The following is an 11,867-nucleotide window of genomic DNA, read 5'->3' as shown; positions in this document are numbered from 1 at the left end:
TAGCTGCCCAGGGAGCTGCAACCATCTGAGGTTTCCACAGGGCACTTGCTAAAGATTGAGCCTCTTGGGGGGACATTGTGACATGGACGAGATTTTCCTCATCTGTCAAGTGGGATAATATCAGGTCCCAATGAGATCTTTTCTGCAAACCTCAAAGGCAGTGGAGAAATGCCAGTCCTTTGGTTCACCACCATCCCTTCTCTGGCACCAGGCAGGCATGTGCTGGCCCTGACCTCTCAGATGTCTCTAGACATGCCAGGCCCTGTCCAGGCCCTCTTCCTTCCTCCCCTGCTGTTTCTCGGGTGCCTGCTGAGCTGTTTCCTCTGGTGGCTTCTAGATGGAGTCTCACGTCCCAGCTTTAATCCAGGAATACTTTGTTGGAGACAAGGGCACTAAGGCCGGACTTACACAGCTAGAGGAGGTGCAGGCTCAGCTTTGGGACCTGGAGCAAAGACTCCTCAGGCATATGGCAGAGGAGCAGGACAAGACTGCCAGCAAAGTTGCTGCTGACTTGAGGCTGACCCTTCTGGAAGAAGGAGTGACCACGGGGGTGACAGAGGAGGTGAGCCTGGCCCCTCTGCCTGTCTCCTGCTTAGGGTCATGGTTTGCCCTGAGAGGAGCCTGCCAAGAGGAAGGGGGAAGCCCAGGCTGAGCAGGTAGCATGCTTGCCCATCCCCTACAGGGGCTGGGCGGAGCCTGCAGGTGGCCCAGCCCACGAGGGTGCATGCCTGTCTTTTAGGAAGTGCGTGAGATCGTGCGGCAGGCCCTGAAACTGTATAGTGAAGATCGCATTGGGCTGGTGGATTATGCCTTGGAGTCCTCAGGTAGGTGACCTACAGAAAACCAGAGGGCTTTGGGACAAGAGGGAATGCAAAATCAGGATAGCCATTAGGAGACAGGAAGAAATGACAACTGGGGATGCCCTTCCTGGGCTGGGGCATTTAGGAGGGAAGATGCCCCCGTAGTGCCCTCTCTCCTTGAGGGTTACCCTAAGCCATCTCTGTGTCCTGCCAGCCCTTGGGTTGCCCCCTCCACCTTTTCTCTCTGTTGCTCTTTCAGGGGCCAGCATCCTCAGTAGCCACAGCTCAGAGACCTATGGCACCAGGACGGCCGTAATCAGTCTGTTTGGTATCCCCTTGTGGTATCATTTCCAGACCCAAAGAGCCATAATCCAGGTAGGGCTGAAGAAAGGTTCCCCAGCTTGGCTCTCTGCCTGCCATCTCCCCCTCCTCTGTGGGGGCTGGGCCCTCAAAGCACAGGGGCCCCAGGATCTGCATCTGGCCCATGCGCCGCCACCTTTCACATGATTTGTCTTCCACCCACAGCCAAATGTCTACCCCGGCAACTGCTGGGCATTCCGGGGCCCCCAGGGCTTTGTTGGGGTTCGCTTGTCTGCCCGCATCCACCTCACTGCCGTCACTTTGGAGCACGTGCCCAGAGCCCTGTCCCCAGTCAGCAACATCACCAGCGCCCCCAAGGACTTCGTCATCTTGGTGAGTACCTGAGCCTGGCAGCTCTCCTTTCGCGAAGTATGGAAAGCCCTTTCTTAACAGCAGCAGCATTTCGAGGTGAAAAATGGAAGGATGTGCCCATTGTACAGAGGTGACATTTAAGGCTGGCCTCTTCACTCCTCGGGCCAGGCCTGTTGCTCCTCCTCCTCTTCTTAGGGAGGAGCCAGGAAAAGACAACCACAGCAGCAAGAAGCAGAAGATTGCAATGTGCCTTAGGGTCCTTTATTGTAGCCAGTGGCCTCCATGAGCAGGTGTCCCCTGGGCGACTTGGGCAGGGACGGGATCGCCATTCCCTACAGAGTCACCTAGACAGGGCAGACATGGAACAGCCACATAAGGAGGATTTGGGAGAAAAGATGGAGCCAGAAGAGAAGGTGAAATATGCAGAGGGACAGGGATACTTCAGGCCCCAAATCCTGATACAGATGAAGAAAGTGAGGCACACAAGCTGAAGGGGTTTCTCCCAAGCCATTCAGCAGCTTTGGGGAAGAGGCTGAGAAGAAGGCCAAAGGGCTGGGAGCAGAAAGGCTCTGTCTATTGAATTAGTGAGAGAGATGCTAGAAGATGAGGGGATCGAGAAAGGCAACGTCAGGGTGGATTGTCTTTGCTTCTCTTTCCCTCCCAACATACCCTCCTTGTCTGCCGCCTCCTCTCCCTGCCACCTCCCGCGTTTTTCCCTCCATGGGCTGATTTGGATTCTCGTCCTAATAGCACCTCTTTCCTGCACCCCACTGCGGCCATCCATTTGTCCATCCTTCCATTCCCCTTGTTTTTCCTTCTGTGCAGGGGCTCAGTGAAGATTCCCAGGTGGAAGGGGTGGCCCTGGCGAAGTTCACCTATGATAATGCTGGGGAGGCCATTCAGACCTTCCACTTTCAGGTATGGAGGGCTCGTCCCACATCACTCACCCAGTGACCCAGGCATGCTGCTGACCTCAAGGGCTGGATCACCAGCCATGAGGACGCTGTGGCTCGGCAAGTGGCTGCAGTGGAAGCCAGGTCCCAACAGGTCTGAGAAGAAGCTGAGGGATAAGCTTAGGGCTCAATTCAGCCACTGCTCTTGGAAGGAAGCCTGGGCAGAAAGCCTGTGGGGGCTGGGCATCCATGAAGGGATCTCGGGTCTCCCTGACCCACTCTCCTCTTCCCACAGGGCAACGGCACAGCCCCATACCAGCTGGTACAGCTTCAAGTTTTGAGCAACTGGGGTCACCCGGACTATACTTGCATTTACCGCTTCCGGGTCCATGGCAAGCCTGCCAATTAGAACCTCCCTGCCGGGTCCCTTCACCCTTTCCTCTGTCAGCCACAAGCAAGCAGTTCTCCCACCTCCTCGTCCCTTCTGGCCACTGTGACTTCTGGGAAAGAGACAGAACGTGGGAGCCCACCTCCCTGGAGCCATCTTGCCCCACCAAGCCCTCTATGATATGGATGAGACCACCAGCTGAGCAATTTCTGTTTCAATCCACAGCATCTGCAGTGTCAGGTGCCTCAGCTCCCTGCCAAGCCCTGCCTACCTCCAAGACGTGTAGAAATAGCTCTGTATTAGATGTTGGGGGGGTGGTAGGGAGTAGTGAGGGCCTTGCTATGCTCAGCAGCAGTCCCACAGAAACACAGCTTACACCACCCTGGGTCTAGGGCAAGGAATTTGGTGCAGTAAGGGCATGATAAACTGGGCAGCGGCAAAGGGCAGACTGGGAGCCAGTCCCACATGGGCACACTCCAGCAGGTGGCTAATGCCGCTCTCCATGGGACCTTGCATGGTTCTCTTTACCACTGGCCATGATGGGTGCAGTCTTTGAAATCCGAAGTACCTGGGAATGACCGCACCTGTCTGTGCTTTTGATTCTAACAAGGCCAATGGCCTGGATTTCAGGGAAGTTCTGCCCCCAGGATTACCTGCACTGGCATTTAGTACGGCAGCTGGGGATGTACCCATGGCTTGGTGGCCCCTCCTACCCACTGGGGCTTCCTTTAGAGAGGACTGGAAGGTTGCAGGTGTGTGGCAAAGGCAGTAGCATTACATACACAAGTTATGAATTAGCTACTGCTGAAAGGAAGCTGGGTCCAGAGTACAGCTACCAGCCATGGGGAGAAGAACTTCCCCTATGCCGCTGGTACGAGATTTCTCCTGCCTGCCCCTCGAGAGCCCAGAGACCCTCATTCTCCACTCTAACCCTAACACTAACAACAACCCTAATCCAAATTGGGCTCTAATGCTATACCTAACACTAATCCCTAACACTAACCCTTACCCTAATCCTAATAATCTTAACACTCACCTTACCTGTAACCCAAACCCTAACCCTAACCCTAACACTAACAATAACCTTAATATTAATTGGGCTCTGTTCCTATACTTAAGGCTAACCCTAACGCTAAACCTAACCCTAACTCTAATTGCACTCTAACCCTAAACATAAATCTAACCCTAATCCTAACCCAAACCTTAACCCTAACACTAACAATAACCTTAATATTAACTGGGCTCCATTCCTATACTTAAGGCTAACCCTAACGCTAAACCTAACCCTAACTCTAATTGCACTCTACCCTTAAACATAAACTTAAACCTAACCCTAACCCTAACCCTAATTGCACTGTAATCCTAACCCTAACCCTAACCCTAACCCCAACCCTAACAATAACCCTAATATTAATTGGGCTCTAATCTTATACCTAACACTAACCCCAACACTAACCCTAAACCTAACCCTACCCCTAACAAAAACCCTAACCATAACCCTAACTCTAATCGAATTCTAATAATGCTCTAACCCTAACCCTAACACTAACACTAACTGCGCTCCAACCCTAATCCTAACCATAACATTAACCTTATCCCTTACTCTAACTCTAATGATAATAATTCATTTCTAACAATAAACCTACTCCCTTTCTAACCCTTTTTAACCCTAACACTTTCTGTTCTGACACTAAGGCTAATCCCCACCAACCCTAACCCTAAGCCTAACTCGAACCCTAAAACTACTCCTAACACTAATTTCTCCCTGACTCTCACCCTCACCCTAACACTGAACCTAACCTTAACCCTAAGTGCACTTGAACCCTAATCCTAACCTCAAGCCTAATTACACTTAACCCTAACCCTACCCCTAACCTTAATTGTGCTCTGACCCTAAACCTGACCCTAACCCTAAACCTCATTCCTAACCATAACCCTGAAACCTAACACTAAAACTAACCCTAACCCTAACAATAACCTTAACACTAACCCAAGCAATAACCCTAATCCTAAATGAGCTTTATTTCTATACCTAACACTAACCCAAATGCTAACCCTAACCCTAACTCTAATTGCACTCTACCCCTAAACATAAAACTAAGCCAATCCTAACCCTGAGCCTAATTGAACTCTGATCCCAACCCTAACCCTAACTCCAACCCTAACCTTAATCCTAACCTTAACCCTAACACTAACAACAACCCTAATCCAAATTGGGCTCCAATCCTATACCTAACCTCACCCTAACACTAACCCTAACCCTAATAAGCTGTTCACTCTAACCCTAATGCTAACCCTAAAACAAATCCTAACCCTAACAGTGCTCCAACCCTAACCCTAACCCTAAACCTAATACTAACCCAAACCCTAACCCTAACCCGAACACTAACAATAACCTTAATATTAATTGGGCTCTATTCCTATACCTAACGCTAACCCTAACGATAAACCTAACCCTAACTCTAATTGCACCCTAACCCTAAACATAAATCTAACCCTAATCCTAACCTTAACCCTAATGTACTCTAACCCAAATCCTAACCCTAACACTAACACTAACCACAGCCCTAACCCTAACCCTAACCCTCACCCTCAACCCTAATTCCAATGTAACCCTAAACCTAACCCTAACCTAACCCTAACACTATGACAGTAAGCTTCGCAGTAACCCTAACCCTAACTGCACTCTAACCCTAACCCTGAAGTTTATTGTCATAGTGTTAGGGTTAGGGTTAGGGTTAGGGTTAGAGTGGAATTAAGGTTGAGGGTTAGGGGTTACAGTTAGGGTTAGGGTTAGGGATATGGTTAGGATTAGGATTCAATTTCATTTAGGGTTTGGGTTAGGGTTAGGTTTATATTTAGGGGTACAGTGCAATTAGAGTTAGGGATAGGGTTTGGTTTAGGGTTAGAGGGCAATTAGGGTTAGGATTAGGGTGAGGGTTAGGGCTATGGTTAGGGTTAGAGCACAATTAGGGTTAGGGTTAGGTTTAGAGTGCAATTAGAGGTAGGGTTAAGTTTAGTGTTAGCATTAGGTATAGGATTAGAGCCCGCTTAGGATAAGGTTTATTGCACCAATTTCTACTGCCTGGGTCCTCTGACCAATCCTTGAACTGTCATAGCAAGCAGGTGTGTATACTTAAAGTAACATCTTAGGGTGGGATTAGTCAGGTAACTTGATAGCAAACAGGTGTGTCTAATTAAAGTATCACTTGAGGGCTGGGATTAGCCAGGAGGGCCTCCAGGGTGATTGTTAGCTTTCAGTATTTAAACTGGACCCTCCAACTAATAAAGGCTCCAAAGCCAAAGAGGTAAGAGACAGGTAGCTCTCTTGGAAACTCTGGAGAAAAAACCCTTGGCATCTCTGCACTATGAAAGAAGGTCCTTGGCGCTCAAGCTGTGCAATCAAGGTAAAGAGAGGGAAGGTCACAACACCCTATCTTTTAGCAGTTTTAGGGGTCAAAGGACACCAGGGTAAAGTGGGGATATAGGCAAAAGAAAAGAAAAAAGGCTTCGTAATAGGAACGTAAGAAAAGAAAAGGGCTGCAGCATGAGAAGAGTATCCCTTTGGAAGGCCAGGAGCACTTACTGAAGGTTTTGGGAGGCACACCTGGGATTGAAAGTATGGGTCAAAACACAAAGCAGAGCAAAGACAGAGAATATGATCTACAACTTTTCAAGGAAATAGTGAAAGAAAGATGGTCAGTTACAGGAATTTTTGGAATGTGTAGAAACATGCTGCCCGTGGTTCTTTCAGGAAGGAAAAATAGACTTAAAAATATGGGAAATGGTGGGCAGATACATGAGTGAATATTATAGAGAAGTAGGTCCAGGTGCTTTCTCCATAGCTATATTCTCAAATTGGGCCGTGTTAAAAAATATGTCTCACTCCTCCAGAGGATGTGGTATTAATAACAAAAATTGTTCAGGTAGATGTGGGGTCAGGGACGGAGGAAGAAGAAGAGATGTATAGAATATTTGAGGAAAAGCTTAGAATTGTAGAAGATGTTATCTATGCAAAATCTATTACACCTTCAGCACCACCACATCCTTCACCTTCACATAGATCAAGCTCCTACAGAGAAGATAGTGAGGAGATAAATAAAGATCAAAAAAGCCATAGAATACATTGTAAAGGGTTATTAGCAAAAGCAATTATAGAAGCAGAGGAAAAGGGAGAGGAAGTACCCATGGAATTCAAATGAGCTGTGCCAAAAACCATGCTATTTCCAGTATATGGGGGAGGAAGATGTAAATAACCCAGGTACAAACATGAGAGTTCATAGACAGTTTGAATTTAAATTGTGAAAGGAATTAAAAGAGGCTTCAGTTAATTATGGATGCAATACAGCATTAGCCCCATATGACTGGTATTCTATACTAAAGATATGTCTTGATCCTGGAGATTATTTCATTTGGGAGCCAGAATATTGTTTTTAATATAAAGGTATTTATTTTTCGTTTTCAACATTCACTTCCACAAGTTTTTGAGTTCCAAATTTTTGCCCCATCTCACCCCACCCCCACCCCAAGATGGCATGCATTCTGAATATCCCTTCCCCTAGTCTGTCCTCTCTTCTATCTCTCCCCCCTTCTCTTATCCCCTTCCCCTTCTATTTTCCTGTAGGGCAAGATAGACTTCTATACCCCATCTCCTGTATTTCTTATTTCCCAGTAACATGTGAAAACATTTTTTTACACATGTGTTTTTACCATTTTAGGTTTCAAATTTTCTCTCTTCTCCCTCCCCACCCACCCTCACTGAAAAGGCAAACAACTCAATATAGGTTATACATGTGCAGTTATGCAAAACACTTCCATAGTAGACATGTTGTGAAAAACTAACTCTGTTTCCCTTAATCCTATCCTGACCTCCCATTTATTCTGTTCTTTCTTTTGACCCTGTCCCTTCTCCCAAGTGTTTGCTTCTGATTACCCCCTTTCCCAATCTGCCCTCCTCTCTCTCATTCCCCTGCTCTCTTGTCCCCTTCTCCCCCTATTTTCCTGTAGGGTAAGATAGATTTCCATACCCAATTGAATGTGCATGTTATTCCCTCCTTAAGCTAAATCCTGTGAGAATAAGATTCACTCATTCCCTCACCTTCCTCTGTTTCCCCTCCACTGTAAGAAACTTTTCTTTTCGTCTTTTTTTTTGTGAGATAATTTACCCCATTCTGCTTCTCCCTTTCTTCTTCTCTGAGTATGATCTTCTCTCATCCCTTAATGTTATTCTCCAAATATGACACCTTAATCTTCAACTCACCCTGTGCCCTCTATCTATCTATCTATACATATACATATATAATTTTTTTTCCCTTCAACTACCCTAATACTGACAAAGGTCTCATGAGTTATAAATATCATCTTTCCATGCAGGAATGTAAACAGTTCAATCTTAATAAGTCTCTTATGATTTCTCTTTCTTGTTTCCTCTTCATATTCCACTTGAGTCCTGTATTTGAAGTTCAAATTTTCTATTCAGCTCTGGTCTTTTCATCAGGAATGCTTGAAAGTCCTCTATTTCACTGGATGACCATGTTGTCCCCTGAAGGACTGTACTCAGTTTTGCTGGGTAGGTGTTTCTTGGTTGTAATCCTATCTCCTTTGCCCTCTGGAATATTATATTCCATGCCCTGCAGTCCTTTAATGTAGAAGCTGCTAAATCTTGTGTTATCCTGATTGTGTTTCCACAGTACTTGAATTGTTTCCTTCTGGCAGCTTGTAACATTTTCTCCTTGACTTGGGAACTCTGGAATTTGGCTATCACATTCCTGGTTTTCCTTTGGAGATCTCTTTCTGGAGGAGATGTGTGGATTCTTTCAATTTCTACTTTACCCTCTGGTTCTAAAATATTAGGGCAGTTTTCCTTGATAATTTCTTGAAAGATGACATCTGGGCTCTTTGTTTGATCATGGCTTTCAGGTAGTCCAATAATTTTTAAATTCTCTCTCCTGGGTGTATTTTCCAGGTCAGTTGTTTTTCCAATGAGATATTTCACATTGTTTTCTAATTTTTCATTCTTTTGGATTTCTTTTACAGTGTCTTGATTTCTCATAAAGTCACTAGCTTCCAATTGCTCTATCCTAATTTGTAAGGAAGTATGTCCTTCAGTAATCTTTTGGACTTCCTTTTCCATTTGGCCAATTTTTCTTTTTAGGACATTTTTGTCCTCATTGGCTTTTTGGACCTCTTTTGCCATTTGGGTTAGGCTATTTTTTAAGGTGGTATTTTCTTCAGTATTTTTGGGGGTCTCCTTTAGCAAGCTGTTGACTTGTTTTTCATGATTTTCTTGCATCACTCTCATTTCTCTTCCCAGTTTTTCCTCTACTTCTCTTACTTGCTCCTCAAAATCCCTTTTGAGCTCCTCCAAGGTCTGACACTGATTTATATTTTTCTTGGAGGCTTTGGATGTAGGAGCTTTGACTTTGTTGTCTTCTTCTGGTTGTGGATTTTGATCTTCTTTTTCGCCAAAGTAAGATAATATAGTCTGACTGTTTTTGTGCTGCTTGGTCATGATCCTGGCCAATTACTTGAGTTTTAAACTTTTTGTTAAGGTAAGGTCTGCTTCCAATGTGGAGAGTGTACTGTCCCAAGCTTCAGGGGTTTGTATAGCTGTTTCTGATCAGAGATACTTGTAGGGACCCGTAAATTTTAAGTTCTTCCAAGGTGATATGATAAGGGGCGAGGTTTTTTTTTCCTTTCCTGGCCTGTGACCACAAGTACTCCTTTCTTTCCTGTAGCTGTGAGGAGGGGTTTCTCTGCAGAGCCACTACAAGCTCTACCATGCCAGCGCTCCTCCTCACCCCAGCACTGCCTCCCAGAACTGTGACCCAGATCTAAAATCGGCAAAGCACGAGATTCCTGCCTCAGCACTGGCAAAGAGATCCCTGCAATCCCTCTCTGATCAGCCACTGGATTCCCCCTCAGTCTGTGGGCTAGAAGCTCAGGAAGCAGCTGCCAGACCTCCCAGGGCCACGCTCTTGGGGAATGGAGATGAAACCCCGCCTTCCTCTCTGAGTACCACAGAAACAGACTTTTCCCACTGACCTTCTAAGTTGTCTTTGGCATTCCTGGATTGAGGAGTCTGGAAACCTCCACAGCTGCCCAAAATTCAGTCCTCTGAAGGCATGATACACCTTTCTGATCAATCATCCAGGTTGTCTGGGGCTGGAAATTTGGTTCACTCTGTCTTTTTGTGGGTTCTGCTGCTTCAGAATTTGTTTAGAGCCATTTTTTATGAGTATTTGTAGGGGTTTGGAGGAGAGTTCAAGCAAGTCACTGCTTTCACTCTGCCATCTTGGCTCTGCCCCTTGGAAGTCAGAATATTTTGAACAACGTCAAGAACAAGTAAAATACAACATCAGAAAGGGGGTTAACAGGGAGATACACAGAATTACAGGAACAATTGCAATTTCCTCTTTAAATTCCTCAGAATAATAATAATAGCCAATTCCTGTAAAGAGTTTCTAATTTTTTCTCTCTATGTCATTAAGTGTGCACTATGTCACTATGTATTGTTTGTCCTATCAATTTGTTGTATGTGATGGTGTGTGTCTCTGTATGTAACCGTACTTTATAGGATTTTCAATGCAGCCAGAGACTTCTGAGGGCTGCAGCTATGGAAGCCACAAATTGTAAAACTCCTTTCTTTGTGGGTCTAGGCCTGGCCAGCCTGGATTTACAAGGAAAAGTTTTATAAAGGTCAAAAGAGCTTTAAAAGATTACACAGATAGGTTTAGGATTAGGCTTAGGGTGAGTGTTATGGTTAGAGGATTAGTCTTAGGGTGAGTCTTATGGTTAGAGCGCAGTTAGAGTTAGGGTTCAGGTTAGGGTTAGGTTTAGTAATAGAGTTAGAGCGCTTTTAGGGTTAGGGTTAGCATTAGGTATAGGGTTAGAGAACAATTAGTATTAGGGTTATTGTTAAGATCAGTGTTAGCTTTAGGGTTAGGGTTATTGTTAGGGTTAGGTTTAGGGATAGGGTTAGTGTCAGGGATAATGTCAGGTATAAGATTAGAGCCCAATTAGGATTCCGGTTAGGGTTATAGTGCAATTAGGGTTAGAGTTAAGGTTAGGTTTAGGTTTATGTTTAGTGGTGGAGTGCAATTAGGGTTAGGGTTAGTGATAGGGTTGGTGTCAGGTGAAAGAATTTAGCCCAATTAGGGTTAAGGTCATTGTTGGGATTAGCCTTAGGGTGAGGATTACAGAGCAATTAGGGTTAGGTTTAGGTTTATGTTTAGGGGTAGAGTGCAATTAGAGTTAGGGTTAGGGTTAGCATTAGGGTTAGTGTTAGGTATAGGAATAGAGCCCAATTAGGATGAAGGTAATTGTTAGGGTTAAGGTTTGGGGTAGGGCTATGGGTAGTGTTAGTTTTAGAGTTAGAGCGAAATTAGGGTTACTGTTAGTGTTAGAGTGGAATTAGGGATACGGTTACTATTAGAGTTAGGGTTAGTTTTAGGGTTAGGGTTTTGTTAGGATTAGGGTTGCTGTTAGGGTTGGAGAGCAATTAGGGTTAGGGTTAAGATTAGTGTTAGGGATAGGGTTAGAGTGGACTTAAAGTTAGGGTTAGTATTAGGATTAAGGTAAGGATTCAATTTAAGTTCTCGGTTAGATTTAGGGTTAAGGTTAGGTTCGGTGTAATGGTTAGGGTTAGTGTTGGATTTAGGGTTATATGGCAGTTAGCTTAGGGTTAACATGAAGTTTAGGGTTAGGATCAGAGTACAATTCAACGTTTAGGGTTAGGTTTATATTAGGGGTTAGGGTTAGGGTTAGGATGAGGTTAGGGTTAGGGTTAGGTATAAGAATAAAGCCAAATTAGGATTAGTTTGATTGTTAAGGTTAGAGTTCCATTGAGTGTTTTGTTTCATCTTAGAGCCCAATTAGGGTTAGGGCTAGAGTTAGGGTTAGAATGGAATTAGGGTTAGGGTTAAGAGTAGGCTTAAGGTCAGTGTTAGGGTTAGGGTTAGGGTTACACTTATTGTTAGGGTGAAGGTTAGGTTTAGGGTTAGTGTTAGGTATAAGATTAGAACCCAGTTAGGATTAGGTTAGGGTTAGGATTAGAGTGCGATTAGGATTAGTGTTAGGTTAGGGTTAGGGGTAGAGTGCAATTAGAGTTACGGT

The 11,867-nt window shown here is 45.1% G+C and overlaps 1 protein-coding gene across 2 annotated transcripts; it reads left to right on the top strand.

The window, feature by feature from the left end:
- The first annotated feature begins 294 nt into the window (after positions 1–294).
- LOC110201567 (SUN domain-containing protein 2-like) lies at positions 295–10,172 on the top strand. 2 transcript variants are annotated; one of them, XR_013486032.1, is made up of 7 exons: positions 295–562; positions 740–824; positions 1,060–1,175; positions 1,326–1,493; positions 2,298–2,390; positions 2,661–2,993; positions 9,491–10,172. XR_013486032.1 is itself a non-coding variant. In XM_020977309.2 (6 exons), exons 1-6 carry the CDS (start codon positions 338–340, stop codon positions 2,772–2,774), a joined length of 801 nt encoding a protein of 266 aa, XP_020832968.2. In that variant the 5' UTR covers positions 295–337; the 3' UTR covers positions 2,775–4,133. The 2 variants fall into 2 exon arrangements, 1 of the variants encoding a protein (XP_020832968.2); XM_020977309.2 differs by lacking the exon at positions 9,491–10,172 and having other exon boundaries at positions 2,661–4,133.
- The last annotated feature ends 1,695 nt before the right edge of the window (positions 10,173–11,867 follow it).

Source organism: Phascolarctos cinereus, unplaced genomic scaffold (assembly GCF_003287225.1).
Source record: "Phascolarctos cinereus isolate Bilbo 61053 unplaced genomic scaffold, phaCin_HiC Scaffold_4;HRSCAF=312, whole genome shotgun sequence".
Lineage (NCBI taxonomy): Eukaryota > Metazoa > Chordata > Mammalia > Diprotodontia > Phascolarctidae > Phascolarctos > Phascolarctos cinereus.
The sequence above is the reverse complement of the archived record's forward strand: the minus strand, read 5'-3'. Positions and strand labels throughout refer to the sequence as shown.

Bases quoted from the DNA above. Each gene is read 5' to 3' on its own strand.
- LOC110201567 (XM_020977309.2), top strand. From the start codon at position 338: ATGGAGTCTCACGTCCCAGCTTTAATCCAGGAATACTTTGTTGGAGAC. The intron at 563-739 runs GTGAGCCTGGCC...CCTGTCTTTTAG, and splicing joins CCACGGGGGTGACAGAGGAG to GAAGTGCGTGAGATCGTGCG. The intron at 2,391-2,660 runs GTATGGAGGGCT...CTCTTCCCACAG, and splicing joins TTCAGACCTTCCACTTTCAG to GGCAACGGCACAGCCCCATA.